The 13,797-nt window shown below is 37.0% G+C and overlaps 1 protein-coding gene across 1 annotated transcript in view; it reads right to left on the reverse strand.

The window, feature by feature from the left end:
• Positions 1-12,532, reverse strand: part of SPAG16 (sperm associated antigen 16) — a 427,499-nt gene extending 414,967 nt beyond the window's left edge. The window contains 4 exon segments of the mRNA XM_076342108.1: positions 2,279-2,406; positions 7,784-7,882; positions 8,323-8,369; positions 12,480-12,532. Coding sequence (XP_076198223.1) covers positions 2,279-2,406; positions 7,784-7,882; positions 8,323-8,369; positions 12,480-12,522 — 317 coding nt within the window. The 5' untranslated portion in view covers positions 12,523-12,532.
• Positions 12,533-13,797: the final 1,265 nt, after the last annotated feature.

Genomic DNA, 13,797 nt, shown 5'->3' on the forward strand with positions numbered 1-13,797 from the left:
AATTAGATATTCTAAAAATAATTTAAGTCTAATTTTAAGTTCCTTGAAGTATAACTGGAAGAAAAAAGTGTATGTGCAAAAACCTACATAAGTAAAAAAAAAAAAATCACTACAAGCGTGATAAAATTATTCATTACATCATAGAAAAAGAGTGGGTTTGGCTTAAAATAAAACATAATCATGACATTTTATACAGCTGGATAGAACAGAATGTTTTCTCAAACTCTGAAATAAACACAGATAATTTGGTCCAATCTACGTGACCTTTAGATCTCAGACAGACAATTATTTCAAAGCAAGCTTTTTGATAAATTTTCTCTACGTTAATTAATTTCTCATTTTAAATTCCATTAGTACTTGATCACCACAGCATGAGAGTGAGAGTGTCATCCCAATACATAATGACAAACCTGAGCACACTAATCTGCTCTCACTTTCATTAATATTGTAAATTATCTATTTCAAACCAACAAGAAACATTTTGAAACAAGTTATTAATGCAGAAAAAGTCTCAATACAGTAAGCTTAGATCCTGACATGCTAGGCTCATTTGTAATGCTACTGAAATTAAAAATATTACTTACAGAGAAAAAAGTATGTATAGCTAAGGATTTACAAGACAGGGCCTCCTAAGACCTGCTCTTGCCCTGTTAAAAAGCAATTTGAATTTTGCCATTGATATAAATTCAGATTAAGCACTTCAGAGAAAGCTGTAGTTTCATAAAAAGGTCGCTATTTATATCTGTCTGGTATTAATTATCTTCTTCCATTAAAACTGTTAAACTTCTTCAAACTTAACGCTATTCATATCAGTTCTTTTGTTGAAAAAGAATACAGAACTATAGTGCTTCTTCTCTAAGGAATCATTTAAGTCACATTGTTATGCTGTCAAAAACCAGATCATTATTAATTCCAAAGGCAACACCTGATTGGTGAGCTCTACACTAATAAGATCACAACCTTGCAAACAATAGCAATGATTTCCTCATTAGAGAATATTTCTAAGAAAATTTAAAAGCTTCAAGGCTTTTGTAGGAAAAAATAGGATGTTTCTAACTCTTCAAATTTACTAATTTTCAAATTAAACAATTCCAAGAGACCTTATGAACGAAGCACTGAACCTCTGATGTTTAAAGACTGACTACAAGATAACGCAAGGAGTTGTTTCCACTTCTCAGAATCTTTCCAACATAACTTGTGATTCAAAGGAAGCTCGTAACTGAAAGTATTTCAATAGAACTTTATGACAAGAACAATCTTTTCCTCCAAAATAATTCAGCTCTCCTCTCAAGCTTTGCAGCACTCCTAGCACATCATTCCTAATCAGTATTAAAAATGTATACACCCTGTGGGATTCCATATGTGAAGAGAGTGGTGGAGGAAGTGGAATATTTAGACAAAACTGCATTTTTAAACTTCTGCGAGAAGTATGGACAAAATCTCTGCAATCTATAAAAGCTGGGGAAAAGAAGATAGCAACAGCTCAAGAGTTTACTCTTCTGATTACTATATGAATTAAATTTTAAAAAGAATAAAACCAACGAACCATATTATTTTGACTGATGTACCAAAAATTACCAAGCATCAAAAATTGTGATTATTCTACTTCAAAATACGAGGTACCTATGATGAATGTCCAAAAATACGCAAACAAGTAAGGTGACAATACTATACCATACTACAAAACATTCAGTTTTTAAGCAGGCACCTAGGTTCTGGAAAGCAAGAAAACAATAAAGCCACATGATTTCTCAGCACTGCTGAAATGAAATGCTGGTCATTTTGCATTTGACTCATTTGATCCAATAACGACTTCTGCACTGCAGCTGGTTTCTAGTTTTCATTGTTAGTCAGTGGAGAGAAGAATATACTTGAAAAAATTATAACTGAATTCATTTCATCTTAAGGGAGATGGCTTAAACAACTCAGATGAGTTGCATCCTGAAAATGATTTCTCTTCACTGGTCACAGAAGAGGCCTCAGGTGACCACTTCAGGCTTGTAAATGTCTAGAGTTAAGTGAAATGCATACAGTCCTTCGAAGGTACCTGTTTCGGAGATCCCCAGAGTCAGCTTTCTTGAAAGTCTGTCCTTAAAACAATGGTTTGCATCCTCATTCTCAACATGAATATATTTATTTGGTAAGACACTAGGTATTTAAGAATGGCTTGTACTCAGAAGACTTTTCTGGAAATATATCCTGAAATACTGGAAATATTTGAATCCTGAGCATCTACTTCCTAATTCTCGAAGTAACACGGTCACTTAAAATATTTTACCATTCAGTTTGGAAGCAGTCAAGGGTTCTGGACATTCCCAGTCTGACCAGGAAATTGCAGAAGAAGTCATCCATCGCTTCAGGTATTTCAGACACGGATTTCTTAGAAGTCAGAACTGATTGCAAAGCCTGAAATTAAAATTTTATAATTGTTATTAAACCTACAAGAGAGATGTAATTATCATACCTTCTATTTCTGAGGTCATCTAAAGTCACATACCTACCAGAGTACAGCTGAATTGTTTCCCTTGTCTTTATTGATCAGATTTGTAATCACTGATCCTTCTAATGTCAAGGTCTGTGAAAGGTTATAGAGAAATAACTCAAAATCATCTGATTTACGTATTCTGAACCTGACATAATCTGATATGGACTTGAAACTATTTAAACTGATGGATGATCTTCTGTCACTCACCAGAGAGAAAATGTTAGTTCTCATACTCCTGCACCCTTCAGAAACCTTCAAATCTACTGATGAGAAAAATCAGTACTTCATCTAATGAAAAATGCAAAAATCCAAGGTGATAGTAAAATAGCTTATATTCTTCTTGTAATGATGCATGCAATGGAGACACTGAAAGAACTGCATCTCCATCATTAGATCTCTTAGAAAGTCTCAAAGATCAGTTCTCCCTTTCCTTCTCAACATCCATATGCAGACACTGAATGAAGCTGCCAGACAACATCGCTACAAGTGTTAGCAGAATACAGATGGTGCACTGAGGCTTCATATGCAACTCCTCCAGTGCCATCAAGATAGACAGTTATTCAGATAGGATCAGCTCATGGGTCAAGCACAGTTGCCAAAAGCAGAATCAAAACAAAACAGAGCAATCCTACTACAGAGAGAAAGAAAAAAATGCCCTTCACAGCTTTCTGTTGCAATGCACATTTCTTACCTTCACCCAACCCCATTCAGCCCACTCAGTGCATAGCTTGATATTAAGCTCTCCTAGAGAGATTTCAAGATGCACAGAGATATGAAAAAAGTAAAATATGACCCAGTCTGAGACTACCCTCCCCCCCCACAAAATGCACTTAAAGATAACCAGATGAGAGAGGCTGCCACAACTTGGCAGCCAAAGAGATGGTGTTAATTCATTCAGACTTCAAATGGATTACAGCGACTTGACATACCTAAATGTGAAGTTCTCAGCATTTGGGAACTCCACATGGGCACAATGCTACAACGGACCTGCTCAACAACACAGGCTACTATGACAAGATACTGCACGTGCCTGTCCTCCTGGTGAGAGGAGGACAGAACAAACTTGGGCTTGACAACTATCACTTAGCACACTTTTGAAAGAAACTCAGATTTTATGATGTGAGCTACATATTATTAGAAAAAAATACCGCTGTAGAGAAGAGCAGCAGAAACAGCTTCCATACATGCCTACCTTCTTTTCTTCATTTCAATACTAGCAAAACTGAAAAAAATTCCAGTGAAATACTCATCAAGACATACTAAAGGCTGTGACTGCAAATTATTTCCTCCATCCATTTAAAAAGAATCTTTAAGGCCAGGGATTTTTGATAACTCCATCCATTTATGGCTTATTCACGTCCTTAGTGGGAGCTCTATCAACATGACTGCATAAATTACCTGGAGATAAAGGCATTTCTCTTGATAAAAAACACACAGCATTCCCTACACTGGAAAAATCTCATAGCCATTTTGTGTAATACAGAAAATGTTGTGTTTAATCCAGGCAACCTAGCTAATATAAACAGAAAGAATTGTACATGTACGATCAAGGCCATGTAACACTGTATTATGAATAATACAATATGCCAAGTGCAATGTAATGTTTAGCATATTTTCATTACTAGAGATACAGTACATCAGACAGGTCTATTTTCTAATTGTGGTAATACAAGAACCAAAGAGAGTACATCTGCAGACATGCAGCTGCATCCCTTTTCTTGCTTCTTTTCTTTCTTTATTCTAAGTGAGGCAAATACCTAATATCGTTGCTTGTAGTTTCCCAAACACATCTATAAACCCAGTCTTTGGAAGAAATGACACAGCTTGATTCCCTTAATAAACGGAAATATGATAGAAATTAATTTCATCCGTGCAGAAGAGAATTTATTAGCTCGATACTAGCACTGAGAATCATTTCAGGAACTGAAGCTTGAGGAGGGAACAATATACGGAAAAATGAATGCAGTATAGCAGGCACAGTATTGGAACAGGACCTCAGGAAACCAGAACTAAATTCCTAGCTCTTCTGCAGACTTTGAGAGTGACATTAGGTTAACCACTTTAACTTAATCTTAACCTTGGATGACTACCCATAGAATGGCATAACAGTAAGTTTTTGTATATATTTACCTACTTAGAAATGAGGAAAATACAATCTATTAATGTGGTGCAAACAGACACCCTATGGTAGCTATACAGACAAAAATACCTTATTAAAGGATTCTGACCATTAAGTCAAAATAAACAAACTAAATATTTGCTTTGTTAAATATCTGTTAAATATTTCTTGGTTAATTTTTTTTAATTAAAATCTTCAAAACATTTTGAGTCTAAGGATTGCAAATATGGCCAGTAAAATAAATGAATTGCTAAGAGTTCAACCTTAAAGACTTCCACAATACTCTCAAGAATTTCTGTCCAATGAAGAAAGATGAACACCAGATAAATTAATAATTTCTCTAGAAAACAAAATAAGATGTTCTTGCAAAACTTATTAAACTAAAAAAGAATATTAAAAGGGAATTCAAGGATTTTTAACACATTCAAACGAATTATCAATCAAACCTACATAAAATATAAGGTTAATGAAAGACAATGTAACTTCAGATTATCATTTGGGATCTTAAGAAAATAAAGATCCTGGAATGGAAGTGTAATAGTTGTAACTACTGAAGAGAGTATTTCAGCCAGCTTTCTCGTGGTTTTCCACAAGTTCTGTATCCTTTTCCTACGGTCCCTATCAGCTTAAGATTTTCTTTCATATGCAAAGTACTCTATTGCTTGTGTTTAAAAATAATTAATATTACTTTACAATGTCTCAAAACAAGGACAACAAAAAAAAAAATCACGAGTTGCAACTGAAAAGGACAAATGATGACTAGAACAGGAACAGCAGGCAGGATCACTGCTATCCAAGGCATGTGTTGACCAGCACAGCTGTATTTTGAATCAGCTGCCATTTCACCTCCAGACTAGGGGGAAATGATACTTAGATTAGAGCTCCATCACCCTCATTTCCCTCTTGGGATCCAAACAAAAACGTGAACTGTAACTGGCAAGGGAGCCTCACCAAACTCCTTGAAGACCAGAGGTTTCATGGTACCTATGCAGAGATCCAGAAGGAACGAAAACATGTCTCAATATCCCCTGTAGAAACATAGTTTTAATTCCTACACACCATTTTATTTAAACAAAAAAAAAAGTGAATAGCACCATCTCTCATTAGCTTACGTTTGCTCTTCTTCATTTAGTAATTAGTGCTAATTATTTTGGAAGGAAGTTTGAAAATAAGTATTTTTCTTAGATTTTCCCGGTTATACTTGACGTTTTTACAGAGCGTAAAAGAAACTGTAGTTACTATAAATATCCATAGTTTCTAAATTGAGTATCTGCATTTGGCAAACCGCTTAAATATTTTTGGATGCTAACTTGATCTGTGCCTTCTCTTTATAATTTCTTTCCTTAACCAAAAGATTTGCATCTAATATTGAAATGCAATCTTTAATACGGAATTAGGTATACAAGTTACTATGAACAGCAAATATACATAATCACGTAAAAACGTTTATCACAGAGTAGCTATTCCAGGATATGGTTATTACCTAATCTAACCTATTTTAGCCAAGATTAGAAGCTAATGATTGAAAAAGTGTACCAATTATTTATCATGTGAAGACAGCCTTCTGCTGTGCTTCTTCGCTCAAGAGTTTGGATATTAATTCAGTATTAATTCACAGGAAACAGTGCTTCTAACTTGGGTCAGCAAAAGCATCCACTGCAGCACTTGGATTTTTCCAGTGAATTAGCATCAAACAATCTAGTCACTGAGCCTCACAAAATATACAGTAAATCGTTATGAAAGCTGCCAAGGAACTAGCAAGTGTATTAAAACATTTTTCTATTCATGTCTTCCTGTCTAAAGGCTGGAAATGTTATTTCAGTTTCAAAATTATGGAAAAAATGAAACCTCCAAATAATGAGTCAAGAAGCAAGAAGACGGACATCTATTAGCATAAGCACAAAATCAAAGAGAATTTGAGTTTAAGCACACACGTTCTTCTTTTGTTTTAAGGAAAGGTAACACTTTCTTCAGTTGATTAAATGGGATAGATATTAGCATATTGTTTCCTACCACGCAAAATTCAATAAATCAATGAAGAGGTAAAAGATTTTTTAAATATAGCACTGTCAAAAGATGAATAGATTAAAAATTTTCTTCCTTGTTTCACTTTCTATTTGAATGTCAACTCACACAGTAAAACAGACAAAACTTCAGTTATCCCTAAAGAACACTAAGAATTCCCACTACTTGGTTAAGTAAGTCCAGTCTTTACTACTTAACTACTTGGTTAAGCATGTTCAGTCTTTAAAACTTCTGCCACCTTTCCCTTAATTTTCAGGCATATTCAGTTTCAAAACACATAAGACTCTGGTATTGTCAGTTTTCATTCAAAGTTTGATCTAAAATGCAAAACTGAACTGTTGATATGCATTAGTGCAGAAGAAAAAGCACATTTTTCCTCCATTTTGATGTTAAGAATCATTCAGATAATTTTACCTTTTCATTATTAATCATTTGCTTTTGCAAAATGAAGACTGTGACAATAGCTTACTAATGAGGCTATAAGATAGCAGTGATATTAGAAACACAGCAGGGAAAAGCACTTTTCCATTAGATTGTTATAAGCAAGTAAATTCAGGTAAATCACATTTTGGAAAACGCAATATAACAATCCCATTGTGTAACTGAACTATTACATGACTGTTTTGAAAACAAACTGTAAATGTAAGAAGTTTCAAAAACTAATTGTGTGAAATGATTGATAATTTCATTAATATTTTGATTTAACGTAGCTTAACAGCCCATTCTTTATTTTCAATATATGAATAATCTTCTTTAGCAAGGTATTCGAGTACAAGCTTCTGTGGGTCTTAAGCATATGCAGTTTCTTTCTTGTGTCACGGATCACGCTCTCATTCAATCTACTCAGATAAAGAAACAAACCCTAAAGTACTGATACATTGTAATAACAGTAATATATTTTAAATAATCTATCTATATATTTGTTACTTGTATTTGCAATATCAGGTTGTTTACAGAACATAAAATGAACAAAAGTTAAAGGAAGATGAAACCCAGGAAACATAAGTTGACTTTTCCACTGTGGCATACATTTACCCCTAGAAACTTCAAAGTAAGAAACAATCTTTTCCACACAAATATTTCATAATTAAAATAAGTTATGTGTAAATTTTAAGCCACTAATGCCAACTGAATTATGTTTAGGAAGTTCTTACTAAAATTTGGGCATCTTCAGCCTGCTCTTGAATAGTCTGCAAAGCCTTTGACAGATCCTCATCATCTTCCTGAAGACTAAATTCATCATCTGCTGAAACCTAAATGAAATGATTTAAAGTTAGGTATCAAAATATTTTATACATCTTTCTTTCAGAATACAGCCGTTTCCACTCCCAGTACAACTACTGAAAATAATCTCGTTCTTGTTAAAATAATATTTTGCCCTATTTAAATAGAATTTATATAACTGAAATATTCATTATAAATAAGCTGAAACTTCTAAATAGAAATACCTGTATCTTTATAGAAGATTTAACATTCCAATGTTAAACATTCAAATAAAAGTAAAACATAATAAATCAACCGACACTAAATCTTCTTTTGAAAAATAAAGACATGCCTAGCATCATCACACTTCATAAAAGAAGATTTGTGTCATTTCTCCTAGGATGTTTTTGTGACTGATGAAGTAAAACAAAAGAACGAAACATGAATGCTCTACCACATATATCTGAAGATTATCAAATTAGTAAATTACCTCTTCATACTGATAATCATCTTTAGAGTCATCTGTTATGGTAAATTCTGCAGATTTTGTTAAGTCTGAAACAGCTGATGCATGTGATGAGTTCCAAGTTAAAAAAATGTATCATAAACCAACCATCTATAAATCTGTTATCACCACCTTCACCCTTGTTCTTTTTGATACAAGACTTTACACTTCAAGGCTCCTTTCAGCCTTTAGGTGAACATGCCTAGCTCCAGTGAAAACTATGTGCACACAGAGACAGAATTTAGATTCAAAGTTTTTATAGCAGGTTTAAACACCATTACAATTTGCCTCATCAGATCTGTTAAAGTTAGAAGTCAAGCACTGTTCCGAGTTAAACAGTAGCTAAATTCTGCTCTCACACAATCATCCATTTTCATACGGGTCTTACTGCACTGAGATTTCCACACACTTCATGCTTCTAAGCATAAGAAGCTTCATGCTCTCAGAGACTGGCATTTTTTTATCAAATTCAGATGTAAGAGTTCAAACACGAACATCTGAGATCAAACACCGAATACTAGAGGACCATTTATTGAAGCTGATACAAGTGCCTTAATTACAACACAGCTACAATAAAAAGGAACTTTCAAAATGTAAAAAGTCGTTTGGAAATTATCTACAGTTCCTCCAAATGCTCTAGAGGCAAACTTTTCATTAAAAATAACTACAAATGGTGTAAAATGAAACCCAAATAAACATTTTTTCATCCACTAGCCTCACAGCCCATGAAAGTATAACAAAAACGTTTTTAGCAAGAATGCTCTGTTGACAGTTTCCCTAGGAAATCAGTTAGCCTACAAGTGACCCGTGTAAATAAACCAGAAATTAACTTCTGAAGGAAAGAGAAGCTGGCAATTCAGTACTTCACACACATCAAATTTAAATGGTAACTTCTATATATAAAGAGAAAAAAGATACATGATTTTCCAGCTTTGCATCGTTTCCCAAATCTGAATTATTCTCCTAGAAAACAGGCCTTTTGCTACAGTTCTCACAGTACAATATGTATGTAAAAGTATCATCTACATTCAAGACCCCAGCATCAACAAAACTATCAGTTAGATTATAACCATCTAGAAGGCTAAAAACTGAAGATCATGTCCCAAAAAAGAATAACCACCATTTGTTTTACAGAGATGTGAGGTTTGAGATAGAAGTTGGAGAGATATCATTTTCTCTTCTAAACTTAAAAACCAAATAGGGAAGTAATTGAGTGAATAAATGTGTAATTTTCAGTAATCAAGTCAAAGTACATCTGCGTACCTCCAACTACCCAATTACCCTACATGCTTACTATAAAAACTGTATATGTAAATAGAAAACTGGCATGAACACTTCTTAAGAATCTCCTATATAGGCTTAGTACATGAAAGCAAATGCCTGTAATGTATGTGCCCCCAAATTTACTTCCTGAATTACTGCATGACAGACTGCCAATGTGGAACACAGGACTTGAATTCAAGTCACCACCTCTCTGCATCTCAAATTTCGCTCTCTGCAAAAGCATCATTTTCTAACCTGACTGATTCTGGAATGTTAATTCTAAAACCTGAACTACGCAGAAACTCATCTCCAAAAAATGTTTACTATGCTTTGTTTCATAAGGGGGGGGGGGGAGGGGAGGGAAGGAAGGAACCCCCAAACTATTAGATTTAACAGGCCTTAGTCTGTTCTCTATTGCACCAGAAGAAATTTGGATTAACTCTTCTGACTTTAACAGGAGGGCAAAGAAGTTACGTGGTTCAATGAATGCACCTTTTCTCAGCATGGTACTCCAGGACCATATGTGGGTCCACCAAGGTAAGCAAAGAGAACACAGATGAAAATAGCTCACGTTGAGACATGACTTGCAAGAGCTGACCCAACAGAATTGAGGGAATGATCAGGGATGCAGGCATCAGGCTACCTTTCAATTGTCTGCCTGCTCCCCAGTACAACAGGAATGTTTTGGTCCTCACATCCATGTCTGACCACATCCTAATGTAACAGCTCCCAATTCCTGGACTTCATTCTTTCAACTCACAGGGAGAAAAGTTCACCTGAACTGCTGATTACAGAAGAAAAGGGAACAGCAGCAAGGCACGAGTGCAAAGCAGGAGGGATAGGTTTCCTTTATTGTTTGAAAAAGCAAGAAGGCTGCTTGCAGCAGGCAAGTCAAGATAAAAGACAGTAATATTGACTGACTAGTTAGGGTAATGTTCTAAAAAAATCCTTTTTTAAATTAGATTAAGATATCCTAGCACTAGCAAGCTGACTACACATGCTCTTTTTAAAGAATGAGACTTTAAAAAGCATGGTCATCTTTGTATAGCGTGAACATTTTTTTGTATGAAGCAGGGGACAATTTCCGTATATATGTAGTAATTCTATGTACAAAATAAATATCTGCATACTTCTCTGGAACTCCAAAGCCTCTTCATTACTTTATAGCACAGTATTTATCAACTTAAAATTAATTTAAATGAAGTGCATTTAAATAAAATACTGTACCCAGCGATTTTTCATACCATGTTTAGTGATTTGATCAGAAACTTATTTTTTCTAAAGCTATCTTTTGTATGGGCTAAAAATGATCCTTCTCCCCATCTTGACTATTTCTTTCTACATTTGTCAAATCTTTCAATGCAGATAGAAGCATCACTGCAGTATAACCCTGAGGAGTAAAACACTTTCAAACACTGTTTTTTTCCTCCTGGATTTTCTACTGACCTGACCTTACTTGCGATCCATTATCGTCTAAACTAATGCATCACTGCAAACACTGTGCACAGACTAAAACATTACTTTAAAACTCCCAATTACTTTTTTCCTCTTTTTTCCAAAAATCATAGCCAGGTATACAATAAAAGAGAGGAATTTGATTTTAAAATTATTGTATTTTTGCCACAAACACTGTGTCGATTATTTTAACACATGTGCTGATGCAGTGCTTTAAGTACACCACACTGAAAACAGCTGGGCAGTTTCAAGGAGGTAGAAACTGAGGCACAAGCTCACTAAGGCAAATATTCCACGTTTTTTATTGCTTTTACGTTGGCTTACATCTTAAGTCTAGCAAGGCAGGAAAAACTAAGGTACTGGTAGGGCCTAACACTTAAGCTCTGATTATTTAGCCTCTAAAACAAAGCTCGCAAGATCTTATTGATTTGGCAGCTCACAGCTACAAAACAGAGCTAATCTGACCTAGTGACAAAACTAGAATTTGGGTCGTCTGACCAAAAATTACACATTTAAAAGCCATAAAGTTCTAACATAATTTGCCACAACTCAATTGTGAAAAGAATTCAAACTGATTTTTTTTCCTCTAGAAGCCACAGCAAACAAAATTATGTCTAGGTTATTGTATCACAATCTTTGTATCTTAGTCATACACAATACTAAAGAAAAACACAACTATCTGGCCAGTTACTGTGTGTGGCAGGCACGGGGAAATTAAAGGAGCACCTTTTACAACAGCACATTGGGACTGAGTCTTAATGACATGGCTTGTCACTCCTCGGTAGATATTTTTGGGTCATTGACTGATCAACAACTAAAACGAGGCAAGAAGAGACTTTCAGTTCAGAATTTTAACTCTTGCTTAGACTGCCCCATCAGCAGGGGAGGATAAAATTACCCCGCTTTTCCTAAGGGTCCCTCCAGGGACTCTTTAACAGCCAAGAAAACAAACCCCGTTAAAGTGAGCAAGATCCTACCGTCTCTGCAGGAAAAAACACCCCCGCATATTAGCCCTTTTCAGCCTCCAGGGGCAGTAACTCGCAAAAAGCAGCAACAAGGTCTTGGGGGTTTTTGGCTTTTTTTCCCCCCCTTATTCTATGAAATAAAACTTGGCAACCCGCGGGTCTCCTGCTGCGACGGTCCTGCCCCGGCTCCCAGCGAGCAGCCAGCGGCACAGGCAGGGCTGCACGCTGCCCTTGCCCTGCCCGACCGCCCCCAAGCTGCCGCCGAGGCAGGCACCGGGGTCCCCCCGCCTGGCGAGGACAAGTACACCCAGAGGAAGGCAGGAGCACTGAGGAGACGGGCCCGCCCGCGCCGCTCGCCCCCTGAGGCGGGGAACCGGCGGGACCCCGGGGCGCCCCACACCCCCCCAGCCGCCCGCTTCAGACGAGGAGGAGGAAAATACTCCGGAGGAGGAAGGATACTCTGCAGGCAGAAGGACGCCTCAGAGCCCGCCGCCTCCTCCATGGCCGTTGCCTCCCCGCCGTCGCGTCCTGCCGTTGCCGGGGGCAGCCTCTCGCGAGAAGAGGCGCCCGGGCCCCGCGCCCGTCCCACGGCGAAAGCCGCTGCGGGGCGGGGCGGTGGCAGACCCCCAGCAGCCATTTAATTTAGTTTAATTTAGCGTTACTCACACTTCACTTTCTTGCCGCCGGAGGTCCCAACGGGTGCTGTCTTTAAATTGAGGCGAAGTTTCTCACGCATTTTACTAGCGAGGGAGCGGCGCCGACGAGGACCGCGGGGGGCGTGAGGAGATTTGCTCGAGGGTGAGGAGATTCCTGGAGGTTTCCAGGGTGGTCGCTGGCGAAGCCGGGGCAGGCCTCGGTGTCTCCTCAAGGTCCTCCCCGCTGGCTTCTGCGACTTTTCTGACTAGGGTATACTGCATTTACTTAAATGGAAGGAAAACAACAGGAGAAGGGAGGGAAAAACTCCCTCCAATCTCATAAGAAGGGACTAATTTCTTCTTCAGAGGAAACATTTTTGTAGCTGAAACAGGTGTTTGCTGGATCACCTGAGCTCAGTCCTGTGGGACTGATGGCTTAAATTAACTTCCTGCAGTATGTTCAAGTTTAATTAAGAGTAGGAGTTTTCCCAGACAAAAGTTTGGGAAAGAAGCATACCATGTCCTATACATTTGTGGAGAATACATGCTATGGCTCTTAGGAGTTTGAGATAAAGTTGCAGAATTCAACAGAAAATTTTGGGGTTTTTTTTTTCTTTCAAAATAAGCTTAGAGGTCCCAGTCCTAAACTTCCATTGAGTTAATGGGATTTGCATGCGATAGGAATTCAGTGCTTGAATTCATGTAAAGTAACTGAAAATAAATGCACAAAGTATCGAGGGGGGGGAAGAAGTGCTAGTATAGCTGGTCTGAAAGGAGAGGCACCAGTTTTGCTTGCAAGCTTTAAAAAAAAAAAAGTCTAACAATTAAAATACAGTCTGAAGATCAGAGAAGATGGAAATGGGTGAAATTGAATTATATAATTCAGTTCAGTCTTTAGCCTGAAAAAACAAGATGCAATCCTGCAAGAGGGCCTGTTACCTGTGAAACTATTATTTTAGCGTTTTCTTTCCAGAGATTGTCACACAGGATTGCCATTCTTCTCCCATTGTAGACACGTTCTTGAGAAACAATGAGTACTTTGGCGCTGTCAAAAAGTCTCCAAATTGTAATAAAAGAACAGTGTTTTGGCACAAGATCATCACAACACTGCTAAGGCAACAAGAACTGTTGTATTCCTTCAT

The sequence above is a fragment of the Aptenodytes patagonicus genome, chromosome 6 (genome assembly GCF_965638725.1).
Source record: "Aptenodytes patagonicus chromosome 6, bAptPat1.pri.cur, whole genome shotgun sequence".
Classification (NCBI taxonomy): Eukaryota; Metazoa; Chordata; class Aves; order Sphenisciformes; family Spheniscidae; genus Aptenodytes; species Aptenodytes patagonicus.